Source organism: Hypanus sabinus, chromosome 3 (genome assembly GCF_030144855.1).
Source record: "Hypanus sabinus isolate sHypSab1 chromosome 3, sHypSab1.hap1, whole genome shotgun sequence".
Classification (NCBI taxonomy): Eukaryota; Metazoa; Chordata; class Chondrichthyes; order Myliobatiformes; family Dasyatidae; genus Hypanus; species Hypanus sabinus.
The window spans coordinates 32,517,464-32,544,631 of NC_082708.1; the positions used below are offsets into that span (position 1 = coordinate 32,517,464).

The 27,168-nt window shown below is 38.8% G+C and overlaps 2 protein-coding genes across 6 annotated transcripts in view; one reads left to right on the top strand and one right to left on the bottom strand.

Moving 5' to 3' along the window:
* Positions 1–22,243, top strand: part of proser1 (proline and serine rich 1) — a 37,454-nt gene extending 15,211 nt beyond the window's left edge. For both annotated transcript variants that reach the window (XM_059964033.1, XM_059964034.1), the window contains 5 exons: positions 989–1,067; positions 1,167–1,253; positions 10,027–10,465; positions 11,364–12,570; positions 14,840–22,243. In XM_059964033.1, the coding sequence (XP_059820016.1) occupies positions 989–1,067; positions 1,167–1,253; positions 10,027–10,465; positions 11,364–12,570; positions 14,840–14,968 (1,941 nt within the window). In that variant the 3' untranslated portion in view covers positions 14,969–22,243. The remainder of the gene's footprint in view (positions 1–988; positions 1,068–1,166; positions 1,254–10,026; positions 10,466–11,363; positions 12,571–14,839) is intronic.
* A 1,123-nt stretch (positions 22,244–23,366) lies between these two features.
* LOC132391174 (high affinity choline transporter 1-like) overlaps positions 23,367–27,168 on the bottom strand; it is a 36,313-nt gene continuing 32,511 nt past the window's right edge. For all 4 annotated transcript variants that reach the window (XM_059964038.1, XM_059964039.1, XM_059964035.1 and 1 more), the window contains one exon: positions 23,367–26,556. In XM_059964038.1, coding sequence (XP_059820021.1) covers positions 26,089–26,556 — 468 coding nt within the window. In that variant the 3' untranslated portion in view covers positions 23,367–26,088. The remainder of the gene's footprint in view (positions 26,557–27,168) is intronic.

Consider the following 27,168-nt stretch of genomic DNA (forward strand, 5'->3'; position numbering starts at 1 on the left):
TTCCTTTTTATATTCTCTTCAACCACACAGTATTTTCAGGCCAATGGGATGACCTGTTCCTACGCCGCCTTCTATTTTATAGCTTCCTTTAGGAGATATGAATGTACGCTTGATTCATTCAAGTGGAAAATCTCCCCATAGATGTCAACAGACACTGGTAGCAATGAACCAGTAAGCCAGTGACTGTAAGAATGCTGTCAGTTAATTCAAATGAAGCAAACTTTTGCTGGTTTCATAAACAAGAGATTCTGCAGATACTGGAAATCTAGAGCTACACATACAAAATGCTGGAGGAACTCAGCAGGTCAGGCAGCATCTGTAGAAAGGAATTACCAGTTGATATTTTGGGCTGAGACCATCTTTTATCTTCTCACTATTCTTTAGTTCTCCTGTCAGCCCTTGCATCTTACGGATTTCATATTTATATCTGTAGGAGTGATTACTATCTGTAGGGTGTTCGCTTACTTATTAGCCATAAAAGATACAGAAACCCATAAAAATACAATAAAAAGATTTTGTTCTGGTAGTTAATAGGTTAATCCTATGCTACTCTGTTAGCCACTCCAACATGGGAGGACTACATTTACAAGCAGCGTTATCAATAAAGTTCAGTTGAATAGCCTGCGAGGCTGCCTTGCTGGTGTGTTCCTTCCTCATAACGAACACAACAGATTTGATAGTAGTTTTCTCCAGAGTTATAGCTTTGATGCATATGACTGCAACAGAACAAGAAATAATTGCATAAACCAACTTTCTAAACTAAGAATCTCTGGATTTCAAATGCATTTGCCAACTTGTTAGTGGGACTGTTAATGACTAATGTTAAATTATACTTCAGTGAAAGTGATCAATTTTGTATTTATTTTATATTTTGCTCTTATTTCTGTATAATCTTATCCAAAATATTTGTAAAAAGTATTGTAATTGTTTTTCTTCAGTCAAAAATGTGAATTCTCCATATTTGTTTCTGAATATTCTTTTCATCTAGGCTCCAGCAACATATAATCCTCACAAGCCTGTTCCTTACCCTATACCTCCTTGCCAACCGCATGCAACTGTTGCACCAAGTAAGATTTTTAGAAACATTTTTCTTAAGTCGTTTGCCTCAACTGTAATACGTATGCTACAGTAAACCACATTAATGTATGTGTGTTGTTTTCTTGTAGGTGCATATAACACTGCTGGCCTTGTTCCAATGGGTGGTTTCATGACTCCTGTTGTGGCAGCACCAGCTGCATATGCTGCACAGCAAGGTCTGTATGGAATGCATGTATTTTAGATTATTACAGGAAATTCTTAGTCTGAAACTAAAAGGTGATATTTAGCATGTAGGTGGTAAGAAGCATCATAGTATTCATATTGCTAATGATAAGCACACAACTGTATCACTGCTGCTGAATATTACAATTCACTGTTTCCATCCTCTCATTCCAAGAGTTAGATGAAATTATGTGATTATTTTTTGAAGTTAAAATTATTTGTACTGCAACTAATGAATATGGAAAAGACTGACTAGTTTTAACAGGGAGAACTAGTCTTAACTAATCTTAATGGGGGACAAAAGCACAAGGAATATGGAGATCTGTCATATGCATTGTAGACTTGCTGATTTCAATTTTGAACTTGTTGAAGTTCTATGGGAAAGATTCTGCAAAGTCTATGGAGGAGAATTTTTATATATTTAGGCAATAGGCATATTTTAAGATAGTTAACCTGGTATGCTGGCTGTCTTGCACACTAACAGTGCTGTCCTTATTTTGGTAATTATCTTAGCTTTTGTTGGTTGAAACCCTCTTACACCATTGCATGGAGAATATCCTGTCCAACAGCAAGAGCTGTACTGTCCTGATTTAGAAATACATTGTTGTTCAAAGCATTTCAGTGTGTTGTCTTTGAGCTTCTTGGTGGAAGAAGCAGCAGTGTTAGAAGTTGATAAGCTTGGACCTTCTGGTGGATACACTATTTTGATCTTTCAAACATGGGTGGCATCCATGGATAGATGTAAAAAGTTTGAAGTTTGACTTTGAACTTTAAGATGCCTAAAGGGCTTTGCAATTAAAGAATTACATTTGAAATTATGCACAGAAATTCCCAACAAACAAAATACTACATACATTAGATAATTTGTTTAAATGATAATTGAGGTGGCCAAGAAGTGCAACTTCAATTGATTGTAGGATTTTATTTAGTAAAATGTCACACCAGTGTGGATATCTTTTTCAGATATGCCACCAATAATGACTGCAACCCTGTAGAATTCATGCAAATGATAAAAGATACTACTCGGGTTAAATTGAGGCGAGATAGTGCATAATGTCAGTCATTAGAGTGCGAAAGGTTTAAAAAGAAGGCCACCGTATCCAGCGAGCAGCGTCAGAGTGGGCAGTGGAGTGAGAGGCAGCAGAGTGATAGGGCTTTGGCTCAATGGGCTTGGGCGGTAATGGGACGAGGCGAGGTAGGAACCGTGTGTGAGGCCAGTTTTCTGTGTTTGGTGTCAGATGTGGGGGTCCTGGAGTCTCCCAGCCTCCCGGATGGCCATATCTGCACCAGGTGTGTCAAGCTGCAGCTCCTGAGGGACCAAGTTAGGGAACTGGAGATGCAGCTCGATGACCTTCACCTAGTCAGGGAGAGCGAGGAGGTGATAGAGATGAGTTACAGGCAGGTGGTCACACTGGAGCCATGGGAGACTGACAAGTGGGTCACAGTCAGGAGGGGGAAGGGGAAGAGAAGGGTACTAGAGAGTACCCCTGTGGCTGTACCCCTTGACAATAAGTACTCCTGTTTGAGTGCTGTTGGGGGGGACAGCCTACCTGGGGGAAGTGGTAGTGGCTGTGCCTTTGGCACAGAGTCTGGCCCTGTGGCTCAGAAGGGTAGGGAAAGGAAGAGGAAGGCAGTGGTGATGGGGGACTCTACTTAGGGGGTAAGACAAACAATTCTATGGACACAGGAAAGAAACTTGGATGGTAGTTTGCCTCCCAGGTACGATTTTGGATCGCGTCCAAGATATCCTGCGGTGGAAGGGAGAATGGCCAGAAGTTGTGGTACATTTTGGTACCAATGACATAGGTAGGAAAAGGAAAGAAGTCCTGAAAAAAGACTACAGGGAGTTAGGAAGGAAGCTGAGAAGCAGGACTGCAAAGGTAGTAATCTCGGGATTACTGCCTGTTCCACGTGACAGTGAGAATAGGAATAGAATGAGGTGGAGGATAGATGCGTGGCTGAAGGATTGGAGCAGGGGGCAGGGATTCAGATTTCTGGATCATTGGGACCTCTTTTGGGGCAGGTGTGACCTTTATAAAAAGGATTGGTTGGACTTGAATCCCAAGGCGACCAATATTCTGGCGGGGAGGTTTGCTAAGGCTACTGGGGAGAGTTTAAACTAGAGTTGTTGGGGGGTGGGAACCAAACTGAAGAGACTGGGGAAGAAGAGGTTGGCTCATAAATAGAGAAAGCTTGTAAATAGTGCGAGAGGGAGGATAGATAGGTGATAGAGAAGGGACACGCTCAGACCGAAGGCCTGAGATGTGTGTTTTTTAATGCAAGGAGTGTTGTGAACAAAGTGGATGAGCTTAGAGCATGGGTCAGTACTTGGAGATATGATGTGGTGGCCATTACAGAGACTTGGATGGCTCAGGGACAGGATTTGTTACTTCAAGTGCCGGGTTTTAGATGTTTCAGAAAGGACTGGGAGGGAGGCAGAAGAGGTGGGGGCGTGGCACTGTTGATCAGAGATAGTGTCACAGCTGCAGAAAAGGTGGACATCATGGAGAGATTGTCTATGGAGTCTCTGTGGGTGGAGGTTAGGAACAGGAAGGGATCTATAACTTTACTGGGTGTCTTTTATAGGCTGCCTAATAGTAACAGGGATATCGAGGAGCAGATAGGGAAACAGATCCTGGAAAGGTGTAATAGTAACAGAGTTGTTGTGATGGGAGATTTTAATTTCCCAAGTATCGATTGGCATCTCCCTACAGTAAGGGGTTTAGATGGGGTGGAGTTTGTTAGGTGTCTTCAGGAAGGTTTCTTGACACAATATGTAGATAAGCTTACAAGAGGAGAGACTGTACTTGATTTGGCATTGGGAAATGAACCTGGTCAGGTGTCAGATCTCTCAGTGGGAGAACATTTTGGAGATAGTGATCATAATTCTATCTCCTTTACAATAGCGTTGGAGAGAGATTGGAACAGACAATTTAGAAAAGCATTTAACTGGAGTAAGGGGAATTATGAGGTTATCAGGCAGGAAATTGGAGGCGTAAATTGGAAACAGATGTTCTCAGGGAAAAGTACGTAAGAAATGTTTCAAATATTCAGGAAATATTTGTGTGGAGTTCTGTATAGGTACGTTCCGATGAGACAGGGTATTTATGATAGGGTACAGGAACAGTGGTGTACAAAGGCTGTAACAAATCTAGTGAAGAAGAAAAGAAAAGCTTACAAAAGGTTCAGGGAGCTTGGTAATGTTAGAGATCTAGAAGATTTTAAGGCTACAAGGAAGGAACTTAAAAAGGAAATTAGGAGAGCCAGAAGGGGCCATGAGAAGGCCTTGGCAGGCAGAATTAAGGAAAACCCCAAGGCATTCTACAAGTATATGATGAAGCAAGAGGATAAGAAGTGAAAGAATAGGACCTATCAAATGTGACAGTGGGAAAGTGTGTATGGAACTGGAGGAAATAACAGAGGTACTTAATAAGTACTTCAATATTCACTATGGAAAAGGTTCTTGGTGATTGCAGTGATGACTTGCAGCACTCTGAAAAGCTTGAGCATGTAGATATTAAGCAAGATGATGTGCTGGAGCTTTTGGAAAGCATCAAGTTGGATAAGTTGCTGGGGCCGGATGAAATATACCCCAGGCTACTGTGGGAGGCGAGGGAGGAGATTGCTGAGCCTCTAGAGGTGATCTTTGCATCATCAATGGGGACAGGAGAGGTTCCGGAGAATTGGAGGGTTGTGGATGTTGTTCCTTTATTCAAGAAAGGGAGTAGGGCTAGCACAGGAAATTATAGACCAGTAAGTCTTACCTCAGTGGTTGGTAAATTGATGAGAAAATCCTGAGAGGCAGGATTTATGAACATTTGGAGAGGTATAATATGATTAGGAATAGTCAGCATGGCTTTGTCAAGGGCAGGTCGTGCCTTGCGAGCCTGATTGAATTTTTTGAAGATGTGGCTATACACATTGATGAAGGAAGAGCAGTAGATGTAGTGTATATGGATTTCAGCAAGACATTTGTTAAGGTGCCCCATGCAAGGCTTACTGAGAAAGTAAGGAGGCATAGGATCCAAGGGGACATTGCTTTGTGGATCCAGAACTGGCTTACCCACAGAAGGTAAAGAGTGGTTGTAGACGGGTCATATTCTGCACGGAGGTCGGTGACCAGTGGTGTGCCTCAGGGATCTGTTCTGGGACCCTTACTCTTTGTGATTTTTATAAATGACCTGGATGAGGAAGTGGAGAGATGGGTTAGTAAGTTTGCTGATGACACAAAGGTTGGAGGTGTTGTGGATAGTGTGGAGGGCTGTCAGAGGTTACAGTGGGACATTGATAGGATGCAAAACTGGGCTGAGAAGTGGCAGATGGAGGTCAACCCGTCAACCCAGATAAGTGTGAAGTGGTTCATTTTGTTAGGTCAAATATGATGGCAGAATGTAGTATTAATGGTAAGACTTGACGATGTGGAGGATCAGAGGAATCTTCGGGTCCAAGTCCATAGGACATTCAAAGCAGCAGCACAGGTTGACTCTATGGTTAAGAAGGCGTACGGTGTATTGGCCTTCATCAATCGTGGAATTGAATTTAGGAGCCGAGAGGTAACGTTGCAGCTATATAGGATCCTGGTCAGACCCGACTTGGAGTACTGTGCTCAGTTCTGGTCGCCTCACTACAGGAAGGATATGGAAGCCGTAGAAAGGGTGCAGAGGAGATTTACAAGGATGTTGCTTGGATTGGGGAGCATGCCTTATGAGAATAGGTTGAGTGAATTCGGCCTTTTCTCCTTGGAGTGACGGAGGATGAGAGGGGACCTGATAGAGGTGTACAAGATGATGAGAGGCATTGATTGTGTGGATAGTCAGAGGCTTTTTCCCAGGGCTGAAATGGTTGCCACAAGAGGACAGGTTTAAGGTGCTGGGGGTATAGAGGAGATGTCAGGAGATAGTTTTTTTACTCAGAGAGTGGTGAATGCGTGGAGTGGGCTGCCAGCAACGGTGATAGAGGCGGATACGATAGGGTCTTTTAAGAGGCTTTTAGACAGGTACATGGAGCTTAGTAAAATGGAGGGTTATAGGTAAGCCTATTAATTTCTAAGGTATGGACATGTTCGGCACAACTTTGTGGGCCGAAGGGCCTGTATTGTGCTGTAGGTTTTCTATGTTTCTATTATTAATGCTACTGTCTGAAAGTGTCAGATAGAACTTTTAAACTCCAGTGCAAGTTATGACTACAAGTTAGGAGAGCCATCTGGTGGTGCTGTTTATAAGTACATGTGATTCCCTTAGTTATAGCCTTTTGGTACGGAAATTCAACCTTATAGAATTCACAAATTATTACCCAAAAATCCATAATGCAAAACAAAGTTCACTTTTTTGGAATTGATGTGGGGGTGGGATCAAGTGAAATAATAAACAAAATGCAAATAAATTTTTTGTATTTTTAAAATTTTCTTGACTCATCTCTTGACACATATATAGATAATATTTTATTTATCAAAGTAGATTAATTTAGTTATCTATCAGTTTTTTTTTTCCTAATCGTTTTTCACAGTGAATGCAGATTAGCAAAATAATACTTTTGGTGTAAGGTCTCCGACTTGCTGGCCATGAGTGACAGCCAAAATGTTGCTGTGGTCCTGGATATTGAAAAGGTTAAGTAAATGATAATTTGATTCTCACTGAGTCTCTTTGTGATGGAAAAATCACCACGGTTGCCAAAATCTGGGCAAGTCCATGTGTCCAGTATAGAGTTTTTTCATGAGGGATAGAGACAATCTGACTCTAAACAAAGAGATCTATTGGAGATGACAGATCAGTGGGAATGAGAAACAGGATAAGATCTAATTGAAGCTTCAGAGGATTTATGTATAGAAGAACTGATGCCCAAGAGTGAGAAACAGACTGGCACTCAATCAAGGGTTTGTGATAATTATATAAAACAAAATAAAAGGCAAGGCAAGTTAATTTGTGTAGCATTTTTCAAACACAAGGCAATACAAAGTGCTTCAAGTAAAATGATATTAAAGTCAAACATCAAATTACAAACAATATAAAGAGAATAAAATCACACATAAAAGTAAAGAAATAAAAGTTGCAGTGCAGGAGATTCTAATTAAATGCTACAGTGAAAAGAAAAGTTTAAAGCCTCTATTTAAAAGAGCTTTAAGTTGGAGCAGACTTCTGATCCTCTGGAAGGTTATTCCAGATATGTGGAGCATAGTAACTTCACCATGCTTAGTTTTGGGGATGGTAAGCAGACCTGCCCCAGGTGACCTGAGAGCTCGGGAAGTTTCATAATGCAGCAGGAGATCGGAGGAGTATTTTGGCCCTAGACCATTCAGTGCTTTATAAACCAGTAGTAATATTTTAAAGTCAATCCTCTGGTGGACTGGCAGCCAGGGTAGTGATCTGGGAACTGGAGTCATATGTTCTACTTTCTTGGTCTTAGCGAGGACTCTGGCAGCAGTGTTCTGAATAAGCTACAGCTGTCCGAGGGATTTTTTACATAGACCTGGTTTTTGGCTTGGTTTGTGATCTGTAATGACGGGTTCTAAATGAGCACTGATTTTTAATTGTTCCTCTTTGGCACCAAAAGACATCCTGCAATTCATTTAGTTGCAGAATTCCAGAGATGTATATATTGAATAACAGATAATCTGGAATAAGTTACAGGCAGGATGCTTATCCAGGGTTATAGATACAGTCATAGACTAAGTTTCAAACTGGAATTTAACCGGTGAGTTTGGGAGAAGGTTGAGGTAAAGTTTTAAATTTTATATGAAATTTATCAGATAACTGAGAGTGAGCTGTTATTTTCCTTCAGGATATCTGAAACAGGGCTAGCAAGTTTAAGTCCAAGTTGTAAATATAAATGACCGCTGTTGCTTGTTAAGAGTTTATCATCTGAGTTCTTTTTTTGAAGAAGTAACCAGGAAGACTGATGACAGCAGGATGTAGTGTGGTCAACATGGACTTTTGTAAGGATTTTGACGAAGTCCTGCAAGGAAGGCTAGGTTAGAAAGTTAGATCAGATACGATTCTGGGTAAGCTGGCCAAATGGATACAAAATTGCCTTGGTTGGTGGAAGCAGAGTAGGTAGTGGAGGGTTCTTTTTCAGATTGGATGTCTGATCAGTGATGTGCTGCAAGGATCAGTGCTGAGTTCACTGTTGTTTGTCATATATCTTAACAATTTGAATGAAATGTTGTAAATAGGGTTAGTAAGGTTGCAGATAACATATAGGAATGAATGGTGAAGAGGGTTAACTAAGTTAACAAAGCAATTTAGACTAACTTGGGAAATGGGCTAGTTCATGGCAAATAGAAGTTAACTCTGTCAAGTACAAAGTTTTGCATTTGGGTACTTTAAACCGGGGCCATAATTGCACATTAAGATCCTGGAAAATGTTGTAGAATGAGAAACTTAGTGGTATAGGTAGATAGTTCATTGAAAATATAGGCACTGGTAGATTGGTGTAGCAGTTTAGTCTTCATTGGTCTGGGCTTCTTGTATAAGAGTTGGGACATCATGTATGGTTAATAAGATAGAAAGGGTGCAGACTAGATTCAGAGCGTGTTACCAGGACTGGTGAATTGGAGCTGTAAGTTGGCTGGGTAAGCTGGAGTTTTTACTGAGGTGTGTAGGAGTCAGAGAGATGACCTTGTAGCAGTTTATAAAACCAAGAGGGACACAGATAGGGTGAATGGCTACAGTCATTTTCCAGGGTAAGATAACCTAAAGCTAAAGGCTGTAGGTTTATGGTGAGAGGGGAAAGATTTAATAGGGATCTGAAGGGCAAGACTTTCCACACAGAAGGTCCTGAGTACATAAACCAAACTGCCAGAGAAGTGGGTGAAGCAGGTACAATCATAACATTTAAAAGACATTTAGACAGCTATATGGATGGGAATGGCTAAGAGATGTGGGCCAAATGTGGGAAAATGGTGCTAGCTCAATTAAACAACTTGGCTGGCATAGGCTATTTGGGTGAAAGGGCATATTTTCAAGATGTATAACTGACTCTTGAACTATCTATGTATAATCTGCATTTAAAACTGTTTACCTCCATCTAAACCAGGTATTCCCAACTGCTTTTATGCCATAGACCCTTGCCGTTAATCGAGGGGTCTGTGGACCCCCAAGTTGGGAACACCTGATCTAAACAGAAGACTGGAATGTGATGATCATTTGTGTCACTTAGAGATTGTCTCGTCAGTTTCAGTGGTGATTCCAATGTGTGAAGGGAACATCTTTGAAGCGATTATTGGTTATTGTTATTTGTTCCGTATTCAAATCATGTTGAGAAAAGGCACAGTAGCATAGTGATTGGCACACTAGGTTTACAGTTCCTGCTAGTGATCAGTGATAGGTTCAATTCCTGATAATGCACTTGTACTTCCTCCCCATGACCATGTGGGTTTCCTCTGGGTTCTCCAGTCTCCTCCCATGTTTCAAAGGTGTACAGGTTAGGGGTAGTGAGTTGTAGGCATGCTATGTTGGTGCCAGAAACGTGGTGACCCGTTCGGTCTGCCGAAGGATCTTGACCCAAAACGTCAACTGTCCTTTTTCCATCGATGCTGCCTGGCCTGCTGGGTTCCTCCGGCATTTTGTGTGTGTTGCTTGGATTTCCAGCATCTGCAGATTTTCTCTGTTCAAGAACAATCACTGTTGATTTGATTTGGCGCAAATGATGCATTTCACTGTGACAAATAAAGTTAACATAATCTGATCTATTCACTATGAAATTGTGTGGTGAGGTTTTAATAGTTTTTAATATGTTACGAGTATTATTTTAAAGGGATTTTTCTTTCAGCTTTTTCTAGGTCAGCGGGCCAACTGAGTTACAACTCAACTGCTGCCAACTTGCATACAGCTGCATTTTCACCACATGGGTCTTATCCATCAGCTCCTGCAACACCAATTGCAGCACCAGCACTTGTACAGTCTCCTGCAAATCAGCTAGGGTTTGCTTCAGCGCCAGGTACACCCGTCTTTTCAAGGCTTGGCACGTCTACCCCAGTACCTGCTGTTTTTGCAGCTGCCCCTCCAGTAACCAGCACTTCTGTTCCATCTTCTTATCCTGAGTGTCAGAATCCAACAACTGTGATGTCAGCAGTCCCACAGACATCCCAGGCTCTCAATGAAATAACAGCAGCAAATGCAGACACACCCATTCATAGCTCAGCTGCTGCAGGGCTAACATCAAGCTATAGCAACACAAACTGCAGCTCTGGAATGATGCTACAAACTGGGTGAGTCCCTTGTTGATTTCTCAGTGCAGCTATTACATCCATTGAACAAGAAAAATAAAAACAGGTGTGTTGTTACTAAAGCTAGTAAATCTCCCTTGTTAAAATTTGATGCGTACTTTGTTTCTGTGCTTTCATTTCTGTAGTATTTGCTATTAACTTATTTTTTTTAGAAACAATTGTTATTTGTTTCAGAGATGCTGAATTTGAGTCCTGTAGAAACACAACAGCTGAATCCAATACAGGATAAAATGAATAACGTTTTAACAAGTTGTTTGCTTGCAGAAGCAATCGTATATAAAAGTTATACCTCGTTGGCTTCACTGGATGTTTTAACGGAAGCACCTAAAGTGACTGCACAGTGTATTTAGTATTCTGGAAGAAGTAGACTGTCCTAAAATTTTCTTTAGATAGTTTGATCCAAATTTCAAGCAGTGCATTTTAGAGCATATCAGATTTATTCCTTAAATCCTCATTTTATAACCAGATACAAATCTGCATCTCTTGCTACTAAAAACAGCTTCATTGCAATTTCTCCTAACAAAAACCTCATGTTTCTTACATTGGGTGAAGTAAATAAGTCCAATATAATATACTGTTTTGTAAAATTAATTCTTTATCTCAAAACTGTCCACACAACCTAATATTTTATAAGTTAGGGGTTTCATTTTTTCTGGAACTATATTTTGAAAGTGAGAATTTTTCATCTTGAATGGTTGTTAAATTGTCAAAAATGTGCATTCCAATTGCAAATGTGAATGTTTCTTTCTAAACATGAAGTACATATAGTCTAGTTATGTAGAGTTTGTGAATGATGTAGTAAATTATGACTTTATGAGTTTTCTAATTGTAACTATCCAAGTTCAGTAATTGGATTTAACATTGGATTCTCATTTTTCAGTTTATCCTCAGGTTTTCAGGCAGGTGATGGTTCTAGCAGCTCTCCATGCATGAGCAACTCTTTCCCAGGTCTCGTATCCTTCCCAGGAATGTCTATGTTTTTTCAGAACCAGACTTTATCTGCTGCTACATTGTCTGCCCTCCAAGCTGGAATGAGTGTTGCAAATCTGCCTGGACTTCAGTCTATTGCAGCTGCAGCAACCTTGGCGGGAATGCATTCGTCTGGGACGGGTACATCTCTCTCTGCACTCCAAAATAATATGATGGTAGCAACAGTGCCTGGCCACCAGTCTGTTACTCCGGTTGCTGGACTCCAGTCTATTGCTGATGTTGTCTCTCCTCGCGGACTCCAAACAACAGCATCCCTAGGTGGACTACAGCCGAATGGAAGTTCAGCGTCTCTTCCTGGATTACAGCCTGCAGTATCTCTGGCTGGATTGGGATCTGCTGCAGCCTCTCCAATTGGATTGCAATCTAGTTCTGGATCTCCAGCTGGACTACGATCTACTACAGCTTCTCCAGCTGCACTGCAAGCTGCTGCCTCTCTTGCTGGACTGCATGCTGTTGCTGCTTCTCTAGCTGGATTGCAGTCACCCGCTGTCTCCCAGTCTCTCCCTGCATCCATTTCAGAATTCCAGACTATTGCTGGTTCACCCTCTGGCCTCCAGCCTCCAATTTCTTCTCTTCCAGGACTGCATCCTGCCAGTTTTCCTAGATTGCAGTCCTCTACATCTTTCTCTGGACTTGAGTCTATTGTTGTAGCTGCCTCTTTGGCTGGATTGCAAACTACAACCAGTACTGTATCTCTTCCCAGCCTTCAGACAGCTGTACCAGTCTCATCTCTACCTGGGCTTGAGTCTGCCATGGCTGCTGCTTCTTCCCTACCTGTTCTTCAGTCTGCTTTGGGTGCTGCTACGTTACCTGGACTTCAGTCTTTGGGTGCTGGGTCTCTACCAGGAATACAGTCTGTGGTGGGTAGTCCTGCACGTTCTGCTATCCAAACCTCTATAAGTGCTACCTCATTTTCTGATCTCCAGTCTACTGTGAGCACCACTTCTCTGCCTAGTGTACAGTCTGGAGCAAATACAGTGTCGACAATGGATCTGCAATCTACTGTAGATACTACATCTTTACCAGGATTTCAGACTACCATGGGTACTGCATCTCTCCCTGGATTGCAATCTGCTGCACAGTCAGGTTTACTTCAGGTAATTTGTGAGAGATATACGTGACTAGAGAAAAGAATTTTTTTAATTTAAGATTATATATGCCTGGATTGAGACAAAATGTCATAAATACAAGGCTTAGGGAAATGAGTTTGACAGTAGAGGATATGAAGTAAATTTGGTTCATGCTGGCCAGATTGTAAATTGAATGTTTTCTGTCTTTCATATTCCTTAGCTGTTTTCCCAATAAAAGTATGGTGGACAGTGAAGGAGGATGTCTAAGGTTATAACAGGCTTTAGATCAGCAGAGAAGGACAGATGGAATTTAATTCAGACAAACGCAAAATGATATGTTTTAGGAAACTAAACCTGGTCACAATTTACACAGGCCCTGGGGAATGTTGTAGAATAGATAGACCTCAGGATACATGTTGTACCCTGAATGTCACAACAGTGGTAGATAAGGTGATGGAAAATGGTGTATGGCCTTGATTACCTTCATCGAATAGGTATTGAGTATAAAGTTGGGTCATGTGTTACAGCTGTTTAGAATACTGGGGAGAACCCACCAAGAATATTACATGCATTTCTGGTTCTCATACTTTAAGAAGGATGTTACTAATCCAAACTGCATATAGAAGAGATTCATGAGGATCTTGCAGGGATTGGAGGATTTGAATTACAAGGAGACACTGGATAGGCTGGGACTCTTTTCTGTGCAGTGAAAGAGACTGAGGGGTGACCATATTGAGGTTTATGAGAGGCATAGATATGGTGGATGGTTGCATTATTTTTCCTTCTAGATATTGGAGTCTAAAACTAGAAGGCACTGCTTTAATGTGAGAGGGGATATATTTAAAGGGGACCAGAGTTAATCAGGAGGTTTGAAAATGGGGTTTGGTTAGTACATTTTCTGAGGTTTTGAATGTGAAAATTTATTATAATTGATCATTCCAGTCAAATAATTGAATGAATCAAAGGAGTATTAAAATATTTTAAAGATCCATAAGAATGTGAGTTAGTAAGGAGGAGAGAGATCTACCTACAATAATAGGAAACAAAAAGATGGAAATCAGTGGAAAAATTTTGGCAATTTTAAAGAAATGGGTGTGATATTTAAATAAAGTCACTGGAAAAATATATTGGATCATAGTAATGGTTCAAAAGGGGAAAAAAACAGATTCAGAGAGATTCTGTTCCCAGGCCAAAATAGTACTACCCTCAGTGGCTACTTTATTCTATTGTTGTAGCCCATTTACTTCAAGGTTTGGCGTGTTGTGCATTCAGAGATACTCTTCTGCACACCACTGTTGTAACATGTAGTTATTTGAGTTACTGTCACCTTCCTGTCAGCTTGAACCAGTCTGGCCTTTCTCCTCAGACCTCCCTCATTAACAAGGTGTTTTCACCCACAGAACTGCCAATCACTGGGTGTTCTTTGCACCAGTCTTTGTAAACCCTGGAGACCGTTGTGTGTGAAAATCCCAGGAGATCAGCAGTTTCTGAGATACCCCGTCTGGCACCAACAATCATTCCTTAAATGCACTTAGATCACAGTTCTTCCCCATTTTAATATTTGGGCTGAGCAACAGCTGCTTTATCGTTACACATAAAGAAGTTAATCTGTTTACATATACCGAAAACAAAGGGTTACAGATCATCTAAGTAAAAGATGAAAGTCTGCTTTTAAAAGTCATGTTTGATTTGTTAGAAAAGTTTGACAGCCAAGGATAGAATGAGCAAACTAACAACTGTTCGAACACGGAGCTTGGGACTGTGTTTATGGGCAGAATGGTGACATTAGCCAACGTGTGCCCTAATCTTGGCTTTTCTAAAGTAGGGAGCTTAACCATTCTCCACATCCCATTTATTGTTCATTGCTCTACAAGCTCCTGAATTACAAATTTACATGTTCTTCTCATTCTTTCTTCATGCTGAGGATTCAAGCAGGTGAATACCTTGTTCTTTCCAAGCTTGTTGTCTTAAATCTCCCTTTTCCTTGGTTACTCAAACTTTCTGTTTCTTCAAAGTATTTTAATTAAGAGTGATCAATTAAGCAGATATAAAGTGACAGCTTTATATGGATTATTCAAGGTAGAAGTGGAAGAGCAATTGAAATGAGAGTAACATTCAATTCTGAGGTACCTTCTAATTAACTGTCATTCGTATGAGGAGCAGTGATTAGATTGATGTAGCAGTGTGTAGTTAATTAAATTTACGAGTAGCTTATTAGCCTAATTGTTGTACAAAATGAATCAATCTGTTTAGTTTCTGGCATAAGTAATTAAAATGTGATGCACTGTCTTTTCAGGCACATTCAACTGGATCTGTGGAGAACTTCCCAAATCAGGGCAGCAATGGTTTTACATGTTATTCTTCCACACCTACAACTCTGTATTCCCTACAACCTGGTCTACCTTCTCAACTAGGGTGGCAGTAAATAGTGGACTTGTTTTGAGCATCCTCTTGGCTTGAGATTTGAATCTGTTGAACTTATCCAGCTTTTTTAACTAGGCATGCAGTAAATTTAGCAGTGCTTGCAGCTGAAACTTGCTATTTTTTAAAGAAAAAATCAGAAAGTTAAAAGAAAAAGGTAGGAGATAAAGATACACAAGAGTTCTACACATGCTGGAAGTTTTACAGATGTATGTAGGAGAGCTTCCACATTCCCTTGTGGAGGAACAAATTTAATTCTGAAACTATAAGCCCATTGTAACTTTTTTTAAAACCAAATATCATGGAAGTGGATCAGATCATGTTTAACTTTCTGTGTATCAAGTAAATTAATCAAGTGTCCAGTTATCATTCTGGTAAATCCAGGTTATGGTATCAGCAAGGCCAATATGTCCCTTCAGAAGTGTGATTCTCTTGTGTGAGAATATTTGGAGTCTAATATAATTCTATTATATAATTTTAACTCCACTGTATTTTAATCATCTGAATATTTGCTGTTGAGAAATAGCTCAATATAGTGGTGTCTCATTTACATATATCCAGAGGATTCGAGTACAAGATCTCATTTTAAAAGTCAATTGTATGAAAGATAAAAAATGCATTGTACTATAGTAGCATCTTAAAGATCAAAGATCAGCTTTATTTGTCATATGTATATCAAAACAATACTAACATGCAGGAAAATGTGTGGTTTGCGTCAATGATCAAAACGACCAAGGATGTGCTGGGGACAGTCCTCAGTGTCATCGTGCATCCAGCGCCAATGTTGCCTACCCACAACTTACTAACCCTAACCCATACACATTTGGAAAGTGGGAGAAAACTATAGCACCTAGAGGAAACCCCCACGATCATGGCAAGAAGGGGATGAATTGATCCTGGGTTGCTGATGCTGTAAAGCATTAAGTTAACTGCTGCGCTACTATGCTGCCACTATTTCCAAAATCCAAGATGCATTTGTAAGCAAGACTTAGGATATACTATTTGACATGTTTTGTCTGGAAATATATCTATGGAGCAAGTGCTACCTTTTACCAAAATATAGTTTCTGATGTTCTATTCATATGATTGCCTAGTTCCACATTCAGCTTGCAAGTATGATTTAAACAACTTTTGCTTTCACCAATATAAAGGCATAATTTGAAACCATTGTAGAAATTTATATGAGATAGTAGTTATTCTGTCCAAGACAAGATTCAGATAAATGTAATTGTGGGCACTTTTGGCAGAATTGTCTGGTTGTCCTAACATCTCCAGCATTTTTTATTTTCATATCAGATAGGTTACTGGACTGGTAGCTAGCATTTTGGAGCCACCATGGCTGTGTGGGAATTTTAAATTGAATAACTAAATATTGAATTTAAAAAATATAATCTCAATAATGGAAATACAAAACTTTAAATGGTCCTTAAAATTCCACACAAATTCTTTGTCCTTAAAATTCCACACAATTCTTTGTCCTTGTCTGGTCTATCCTGTATGTGACTCCAGGCATATCAATGTGCTCAACTCTTAACTACCTTCTCAATACAGGAGCAATTCAGGACTGTTTCACCAGGATCAAAATTGCTGAGAATAAAATGATGTTCCCCTTTAAATCCCATATACAGAGTGAGAGGAAAATCATAATGAAAAAATCAAAATCAAATTAAAGATTAATAGATTTTTTTGTTCCATGTATATTGAAACATACAGTGGAATGTGTCATTTGCGACAAATCAAATCGGCAGCAATTGTGCTGAATTGCCAAACTTCAAGTGTCGACATAGTAAGCCCTAACTTAAACACCTTTGAAATGTGGGAGCAATCCAGATTGCCTGGAGGAAACCCACTCTGTTTACAGTGAGGACGTACAAACACAGCAGCAGGATTGGAATCCGGATCTTTCAGCTGATGCTGTAATAGCGGTATGCTGACCACTACGCTACCGTGCTGCTCCTGTAAATTTGCTGAAGTCTCTTATGAAACTCATGATCTTTTTAAGCAAAAGTGTTGCCATAATCCAGTACAACCTCAAAGCCATGAATATTTTAGATTGAAGAGATGAGCTTAATTTTCTTTTCGAATACTGTGAAGACACCGTTCTCACCATCTGGTGTCAGGGACCACTGAATACTTGTTGATTTGGAATTGTGATTGTTGAAAGTGATGCCATGCTGCTGTGTGAAATCAAGTCTACTTTATTGTGGTGGTCCACAAAAAAAGGTTCCTAAGTGTAGACACAGTATTCGATTTGATAAGGAACCAGGAGTTTTTGTTTATTCCTGTAAGTGGTTAGACTCTGGATCTTGCTACTAATTAAGATATGGCAGAAATCATACATTTAAGCAGAGCTAGATATAAATTAGATGAAATATGAGCAATAATTTTAGATTTTGTAAGGAAATAGAATTACTACTAGAAATTTGATTAATATTGATTCATTTTAATATTTTTAAATGACTATAAATATACTGTACATGCTAATGAAATATCTACTGTGACTTCTTTGTATAGTCTATAAAAGAAAACATTTTTTAGGTGCTACTAATAATTCTACGGTGAGTGTTGATTGCTATAATATTTTGAGGCCATTCTATTAAGAAAATAATAAATTGCTGGCATATTATTCAGAGTTCATACACCTCATGTTTTTTTCAGAAGGTTCATGCTAAGATGAACCTTGGTTCAGCTACTGATTATACATTCCCTGTGTGTATTTGTTTTATAGAAACTATTGTACAAATTGAACATTTTTTTAAATATTTGTGTGCTCCAATTAAGAGTATTCAACTGCAGTACATTTGATATTTTAGATGCTCTATAGTGGTGATGTAGTATTCTGTGTAAGCAGTTAAAATGTATTCTCATAACTAGGTTATATTTAATTTAACAATCATGGATTTTGACAATTGTTGGTATAATAGGGTATCAATTTTAAAAAGATTTTTAAACCTAAAGCTGCAAAGCTTTTAAAAAGTTGCACCCTTAATATAGTTTTTAAATTGGTGCAGACGGTGCTCGTGCATGAGAATGCTATAACAGGCACTTTCAGAAAGTTACTCTTTTATACATGTACGATGGTGTGTATCAAGGTAAACGTAATTGATTTGGGTATATTTTACATACTTGAAGGATAAAATGGACTTCACTTTGAATATATTGCCTGTATGTTACTTCTGGTTTTTTGAGTTTTTAATGTCTTGATAAAGTGCAAACATTTATCAAAACATGATTTTTTAAAAAGTGTACACTTACCTGCCTCAGAGTTTTCATTTGAATTTGTGAAGATATTTACAAATTATTCTTTGGTGCATAAATTATTGTCCAGTTACCTTAGCCAGATGTGTCTCTTACCATTTTATACCAATACAAGTAGGCACTTTTGATCTTTGAATATTCAGGGTAATGGAGGGGAGTGTCTCAGTTGATAATGCAGATCAAATTAATATGCATCAGGTGTGTTTTATTTCTTAAAAATTCATATTTCATTAATTGGCTTGTAGCAGTTGTAGGATTGAAGGATGTAACATTCCTACTGCACTATGAATGGAGCAATGTGATTTCCTTCCACCGTATTAGGTTCTAGAGGACATGCATTTTAAGGTGAGAGGGGGAAGGTTTACAGAGCAATGTGGGACAACAGAGAGTGGTTGATGCCTGGAATGGGCTGCCAAGCCAGGGTTAGTGGTAGAAGGAAATATAACACTGGTATTCTGTGTAGACACATGAATACAGTGGTATGCAAAAGTTTGGGCACCCCTGGTAAAAATTTCATAGTTAAGTGAGTAGAAGATGAACTGATATCCAAAAGTCATAAAGTTAAAGATGAAACATTCTCTTCAACATTTTAAACAAGATTAGTGTATTATTTTTGTTTTGTACAATTTTAGAGTGAGATAAAGGCAAGGAGCACCATGCAAAAGTTTGGGCACCCCAAGATATTTGAGCTCTCAGATAACTTTTCCCAAGTTGTCAGATCTTAATTATCTTGTTAGGGCTATGGCTTGTTCACAGTCATCATTATGAAAGGCCAGGTGATGCACAAATTTCAAAGCTTTATAAATACCCTGATACCTCAAACCTTGTCCCAACAATCAGCAGCCATGGGCTTCTCTAAGCAGCTGCCTAGCACTCTGAAAATTAAAATAAATGATGCCCACAAAGCAGGAGAAGGCTATAAGAAGATAGCAAAGTGTCTTCAGGTAGCCATTTCCTCAGTTTGTAAAGTAATTAAGAAATGGCAGTTAACAGGAATGGTTGAGGTCTGGAAGACCAAGAAAACTTTCCGAGAAAACTTTGTAGGATTTTTAGAAAGGCAAATCAAAACCCCCGTTTGACTACAAAAGACCTTCAGGAAGATTTAGCACACTCTGTGGAGTGGTGGTGCACTGTTCTATTGTGCAGTGACACCTGCACAAATAAGACCTTCACGGAAGGGTAATCAGAAGAAAACCTTTCCTGCGTCTTCACCACAAAATTCAGTGTCAGAAGTTTGCAAAGGAACATCTAAACAAGCCTGATGCATTTTAGAAACAAGTTCTGTGGACTGATGAAGTTAAAATAGAACTTCATGGCCGCAATGAGCAAAGGTATGTTTGGAGAAAAAAGGGTGCAGAATTTCATGAAAAGAACACCTCTCCAACTGTTTAGCACAGGGGTGAATGGATCATGCTTTGGGCTTGAGTTGCAGCCACTGGCATGGGGAATGTTTCACTGGTAGAGGGAAGAATGAATTCAATTAAATACCAACAAATTCTGGAAGCAAACATCACACTGTCTGTAAAAAAGCTGAAGATGTAAAGAGGATGGCTTCTACAATGGGATAATGATCCTAAGCACACCTCAAAATTCACAATGGACTACCTCAAGAGGCGCAAGCTGAAGGTTTTGCCATGACCTCACTGCCCTCAACCTAATGTCATTGAAGATCTGTGGATAGACCTCAAAAGAGCAGTGCATGCAAGACGGCCCAAGAATCTCAGAACTAGAAGCTATTTGCAAGGAAGAATTGGCAAAAATCCCCCAAACATGGATGGAAAGACTCTTAGCTGGCTACAGAAAGCATTTACAAGCTGTGATACTTGCCAAAGGGGGAGTTACTAAGTACTGACCATGCAGGGTGCCCAAACTTTTTCTTTGGGCCCTTTTCCTTTTTTGTTATTTTGAAACTGTAAAAGATGGCAATAAAGTAATCGTACTTAAAATATTAAAGAAGTGTGTCATCTTTAACTTTATATCTTTTGGAAATCAGGTCATCTTTTACTCACTTAGCTATTCACAGTAACAGAAATTTTGACAAGGGTCCCCAGACTTTTGCATGCCACTACGCAGAAATGTGAGGCTATGGAATCAGATCTTCCTCCTTCAATTCCATTCAATGTGCTGGTCCTAAGTATTTTAAATTATATTTTCATCTCCACCTGTTTACTGCAGTTGAAGTTTCTTCTGCAGCTGAGTTCTTATCATTGCTTATGTGTGATAAAGTTTTTCTTCATGGGTGACTCGTGTGATTGCACTCCTTACTTTGGCCATTTCATAGATTGCATTCAGCACTGTCAGCTTCTAAATAAATTCTAAATACTTTCCCTCACTAACATGCTTTTCTTAGAGAATCCATAATTAGCAGTAATGAGGATGAGCAGCGGCAGTATTCAATTAGAGAACCATTTCTGTTTGAGAATGAAATAGCCCACCCACACTGTTTTCTGGCTGAAGTGATCCCTAGGCATATTAAAATTTTTCTCAAATGAAGGTTTTTTACCATGCTGCTTTGTTGAATCTCACAAAATTTGAACTTTCAAGTTGATTATCTTTGCCTTTTAACATTTTGAGGCCCAAAACTTGTTCAGTCCTAATTCCCAAGATCTTAATCTTTCAGCCCTTCCTTGAATCATTCCAGTGTTGCTGTGTCAAAATCCTCATGAGACCACCTTTGTAGATACTTTTTAGACAAACCACTCAAAGTCAAGCAAATCAAGTAAGATCAGTGTATAAAATTCAGAGCCATCTATTCACTCATACCATACCTTCACTGAGAGTTGTTTTATAGTTATGCCTTTCTTCCAGATTCTGAAAGCATTCAAAATTCTTTTGTCCCACTTGTCCCAGTTTTAGGGATATTTACAAATGTATGTGTGGTTCAATATGACAAGGATGCAGTACTCTACCAACTGTCCAGATTATTTATAAATGACAAAACACAGTTTTAACTGTTCGATCAAATTCTTGCTGTTGTCCAGTGCATTCTCCAGAGGCAGAATCATACCCATAGCAGGATAAATGTGAGTCAACTGTTTGAAAAGTCAAGAATAATAAAGGTCAATAAAAGCTCCACCCATTAGTCATGCTTCCATTAGTACATCCAGCTAAACTTTGAATATGCCTCAAATGCCTTAGCACTCTGCTGTCTGGGGGATGTTTTAGATATTTATCATAAGTGTATTAGTAAATAAACTTCCAGTCAATAAAAATTTAAATCAATTAACTATTTTGTATGAATGAAAATGATTATAAAATGTGCTGTTCATTTTACTTACACTGGGTTCCATTTTTACAGAAGCAGTGATAAGAATGCCTTAGTGAAACAACAAGTAATTGGATGTCATATTGTCATATCTGGTCAATATTTCTAAATAATTAGATTTTCAGTCTTACGGATTTTTGTGTTGTAAATAGAGGCCATTTACAGCCTGTCTCATGCAATCAATAAAGCTTAGTTTGGCATGTAAGCTAAAAGAAAGAAAATTAAAGTGAGAATTTGAAACATTTTGTAATTTTTTAAATATGCAACCACTGTACTACAAATTCAGATTTTTAAATTGCATGCATATTCTTTCCAATGAATAACGTGTGTGAATTTGACCCTTCTGTGGTATTCTAAGACAGCAAATAATCAGTTCACTCACAAATGAATTGTTGCAAGAAGGAACACTTAGCATAATACTTTATCACTGCCAAGGGTTTTCCAATATGATAGTAATCATGACATCGATTTGTAACATTGGCACAATAAATTACAAAACCTGTGGAATTTCTACAATCTTTCAGAAACGAAAAGATCTTGCAGCTTTGTTTTTTAGTCATCTATTTAGTTTTCTTATTTTACAGTATGTATCTGCTTCCTGTGTTTCTTTGGTACATAAAAATTGTATTCAATTTAATGATCTACTAAAGCAATTGCATGTAATTAGGCTTGTGAAAGATTGCCTTTGTAGTGATATAATCAACTGAATAACAAGTTAAAACGCTTCGCAATAAAGCATTTTTACTATACAATGTATCAGTGGCTTCTGTGTTGTAAAAATTACTTTCATATAATTTGAATAATTAGCATGTGCTAATATTACCTTTTCCATATCTCCAACCTCCATCACCTATATGGTCCTTGACCCTGTTGTTAGGTCATTGAATTTGGACTTTTTTATTACTCAGTGAGGTTCAAACTGCAGTTTTCCCCACTGCCACAGATCTAATCAAATTATTAGTGATGTTTAATGTGATTATCCCTGAGCTTTATAAAACAATTTATCACCATTTTCTCTGAGAGCAGGGGTTCCTGACCTTTATTATGCCATACATCAATACAATTAAGCAAGGGGTGTGGGGACCCCAGGTTGGGAACCCCTGTCCTAGAGCATCCCTCTGTCATTATTTCATCTAATCCTATTCTAATTTTGGAGTAGAACTACCTGTAACGGATTTCCTTCTCGATTCCATGCCATAATCTTTTGTGTCCCTCATCTCACCACTGCGCCCAAAGGATTGTGCTCATCTTTGGGTAATTATTGTTGCCTGGCAACATCATCTATAAGGACATTATCTGTTTTCATATAATATACTGATCTTGACCCTTCATTGTCTGTAAATTGTCAGAACACTACATGTTCTCTGTAGTCTTTTAGGGATAAGCTTATATTTAGGATTAAAAAAAAAACTTATTTTGATAAGTAAGCAGAAAGAAATCTTAAGTATCTACCTGACTAAAGTGAAATAAAAACAAAAAAACAATACTAAAGGATTCAGCACTATCGAGAGAGGCACTTATCACTACTGGAAAAGTAAGAAATGATTTTAAATGGAAAGAGAGGAATGTAATAAATTGGAAACCAATATTGTGTAGGTGCCACAGTGTTCATCACCACCTGCTATTTCTCTACCTGGCCAAGGAGAATCCCAAGCAAGATTATCATTATCAAGTATTTCTTGAAACTCCTCTTAAGGTTGAATCAGTTAACACTCTTATTAAGCATAGTCATCAGGAATTGAGGGAATTATTTGACAAAATATGATGGAAAGTCCTCCAATGTATTTCATGGTTCCTTTAAAATTCTGTCAATTGCTGGCTAGAATCCCTCAACCATCAATCTCTTGAACCGGGGGGGGGGGGGGGGGGGGGGGGGATAACTTCACTTGCCCTGTCACTGAACTGTTTCCAAAACTAATGGGTGGCTTTCAAGGACTTTTCATCTCATGTTCTTGTTATTTATTTTTCTATTCCTTATTTGTGGTTTGTTGTCCTTTGCACATTGGTTGTTGGTCTGTCCTGTTGAGTGCGGTCTTTCATTGATTCTATTGAGTTTCTTGGATTTACTGTGTAGGCCCACAAGAAAATGAATCAGGGTTGTACATGGTGACATGTATGAACTTTGATAATAAATTTACTTTGAACTTTAAGAAGCAACAGTGAAAATTCAGTATTGCTTTGACTCTATCACTCAGAAGCACGTTTTATATGCCTGTTCAGCTGTTTACTGTAGGCAACTTTGCCAGCTGAAGTTTCAGCTATCAACATGGTGTGATTTTAGAGTCTACATTGATTTCATTGGCTATTTGGAAACATAGAACTGGCATTGAAGCAAGTTATCCGTAACTCTGAATAACTGCCTATGAAATAGTATTCTGGGTTTGCCCAATATCTTATATATGGTAATAGATAGCGATGTATATCATGCTGCAGTTAGGCTAATGAATTATCCATTCCAAAACCCTTGTCACATGTTAATTTAATTGACCTTATATTCTCCCAGATATAAAGATAAAGCAGATGGTCACAGTCTTTTTCCCTGGATAGGGGAGTTTAAAACTTGAGGGCATATGTTTAAAATGAGAGGGGAAAGTTTGAAGGGACATGTTTACCACACAGCGTGAGGTGAGTATATAGATAGAGTTTACAGAGGACGTGGAGTCCCAATGGACTAGCTCAGGAAAGTAATTTGGCGTTGTCTAGACTTTGGTTGGTTCAAGGACTTGTTTTTGAGTTGTGTGATTGTAAAATTTGTGAATTTAAAACTAACTTCATGAAAACTGCGTTCATTATGTTCTTGCATCTTAAGTTCATAAAGAATAGCCTTTCCTATTCTGGAAACCATCAAATCAGAAAGAAGTAGAACAGGGCAGTTTCAATTTCCACATCTTGATATAAAACTGCCTTATGGTTATAACAACGTGCGGGTCTGAGATTCCTGAATGCTTCTGCAGATTTCCTGGTCAGCATAGTGGAACCAAAGTATGCTATAGAAATGCAGAATAATCTACATTTCTTCAGGGTTACAAGTTGTAGAAATTCCCCTGGGCCAGAATTTCCTGCAGTACTCTTCAATTGCTAGGCTTCCAGTACCAAGCTTTTTGTCCCACCCCATGGAGCTGGAGAAGGAAGCCAGAAAAGATCTCTCCATCACTAACATGTTCTACCATTGCCTCCATCTTGTTCAAATTGATCTGATTGGCTTTCTATACAACACACATGCAGATACCTCATGCCCTCCAGACACAGAGGAATGCCCTAATGTGTTGAGCTTTATGCCTGGAGTTTACTGAGAGCAAAGATTTGTAAAACTACTCATTATTCAGACAGGTATTTGAATCTTTAGATCTCCACTCCCAACATGAGTGTGTGGGTATGTGGAAGACATCTCAGAACTATTGCAGGTATTATGATTTATCCTTGAAAGATGTTGACCTCAAAGCCCTTGGCAATCTGTGCTGTGTTTTTCTCCTTTTCAATAAGGGTTCTCATCAGGTGGCAATAATAATGAAATCCTGTGACATCAAAGAAGCCAAGCAGCGAATAACACTTTAGAATCTCAAGCCATTGTCAGAAAATAATCTTTAACTTCAAATGTTACAGACTGCAGGGAACATTGGAACATACAAAAGTTTAAGGTAGAAATTGAAGCACTGTAATCTTAAAAATAAAGGATTAGAATTTATTTTAAAAAATTGATGGAATTTGGAAATCTGTATAAAGAAATGACTGCTCACAGAATTTTATTTTCAGGACTAGAGTAGTTGTTAGGCAGTAACTATGGAGCTCTGTTGCTCCCTGTGTTTGCATAGTTCCTCAGGTTGTCTGCGAAAGATGCCTTGGAAAGGAGAATGGTTGTTGACTCATTCAAGAGTGGACTAGGGTATCGCAGTGAGAAGATTGAAATCAATTGCAACTGCTGATAACAACAGGGAGACGGAGCTTTGAATATTTTCTGTAAATTTTATACATTTTATTTCTGAGGGAACTTGACAGTAGCAGAAGATAAAAACACAACTGTAGTGTAGCTTATGTAAGGTTCAATGGTAACATTCATCCCAACCTCACTTTAATGATGCTGAACTGCTCTGCTAGTAATGAGAATGAGCTATAGTATATTCTGAGCTTTCAACCTTTATCCAATGGCAAATTAGCTAAAATCTCTGAATAAAATATATTTGCATAGTTAATTATTTTATACAGATGATCCTCCTACAAGCAAGATCTCATCTGAGATCACCTCAAGGTCACTTTTTAAAATATTTTGTTAAAAGATGCCAGCCAGGAAAACAATATGGAAATGTCTAAATTAATTGTGTCAAACAAGAAAGATTTCACAGCACTGTCATATCTTGACCATCCTGACCATTGTGTCTGAAGTCTGAAAGCGTAATTAATAAATTTTCCAGATTTCCTGTAGTGCCCTGTTAGTAGCATAATTAAACACGTATTCCTTATTACAAGTGGAAATGCAGCAAAGTATTATAATTAGTGAGCATTATATAAGCTCAACTAACTGACTTGAGTAAGAAAACCAAATTCCAAGTTCTCCTCCACCAGTGTGATTGTGCTGTATATTGTATGCCTATTACTATTCTAGTTTATTGATGCAATAATTCAGTGTTTCTCATCTCAGCTGGACTTCCTGTCAGGGTAAACACAGTTACGTAACTCTCAGGCCACTTAACTTTGCTGATGTGTGACAATACTACAGTTGTAATCAAAGAGCAGAACATTGCAAATGTTTTATAAGGGAAAGTCTGAACATAATAGTCATTTTGGAAATAACCTCCAGGATAGTGGATAATGGGTGGAAAATGAAAAAGGGGTTCACCTCCAATAATCCTGAGCAATGCCCCAATTAAAACTCCAGAGACAAATCCAAGTCTGTTCACGCATGGAACATACAGAGCACAAACAAGCTGTGGAAAAATGACAACATACACAATGTCGGCGCTTAATGCATAAAGGCCATAAATAGTGTTAGTGAAGAGAGCAAGGACAGTGGCCAGTACTGTCACCAGAAGGACTGTGGTTTTCATCACATACAGGATTTCTTTCTCTGAGGCCTGAAAATAAGAAGAAAATGGGCACGATGAGAAAGAGGTCTCTGTGAATATTTAGGAGAATGTATCAGACCTTCAACTTTCAAACACAAGAGAGTCGTAATGAAGGGTTTCAGCTCAAAATGTTGACTGTTTATTCCCCTCCAGAGATGCCACATGACTTGCTGAGTACCTCTAGTATTTAGTGCGATGCAACTTTCAAACCATCTGAATGTTACCAGTCTGGCAAGCCCTGCCTATTGGAATGGAGTTGAGCCAAGCAGAGCAGAAGCCTGAGCAAAATTACTTGGTTAGATCCACTTTATAACAAAGGGTTTAGTGAAAAATGTCATCTGTACATAACACATATATGCTTCTTGGAATCGTACAATAGAAAAATGATGAAGAAAATGAAACAAAGATAGTGAACACTGAAAACCCTCATCTGGTTAGGCAGTATTTGAAAAGAGAACCCACTGTTGGGTTTCAACCAAAATGTTGGCATTTTTTCCGCCTCACAAACACTGCTCGATCCACTGAGCTCCTTCAGCCGAGTAATGCTCTGGATTCCAGCTTTTGCAGTTTTCTGTGTATATGGAGTTAACACTCCAGGTTCAACACCTTTCATCAGAAATC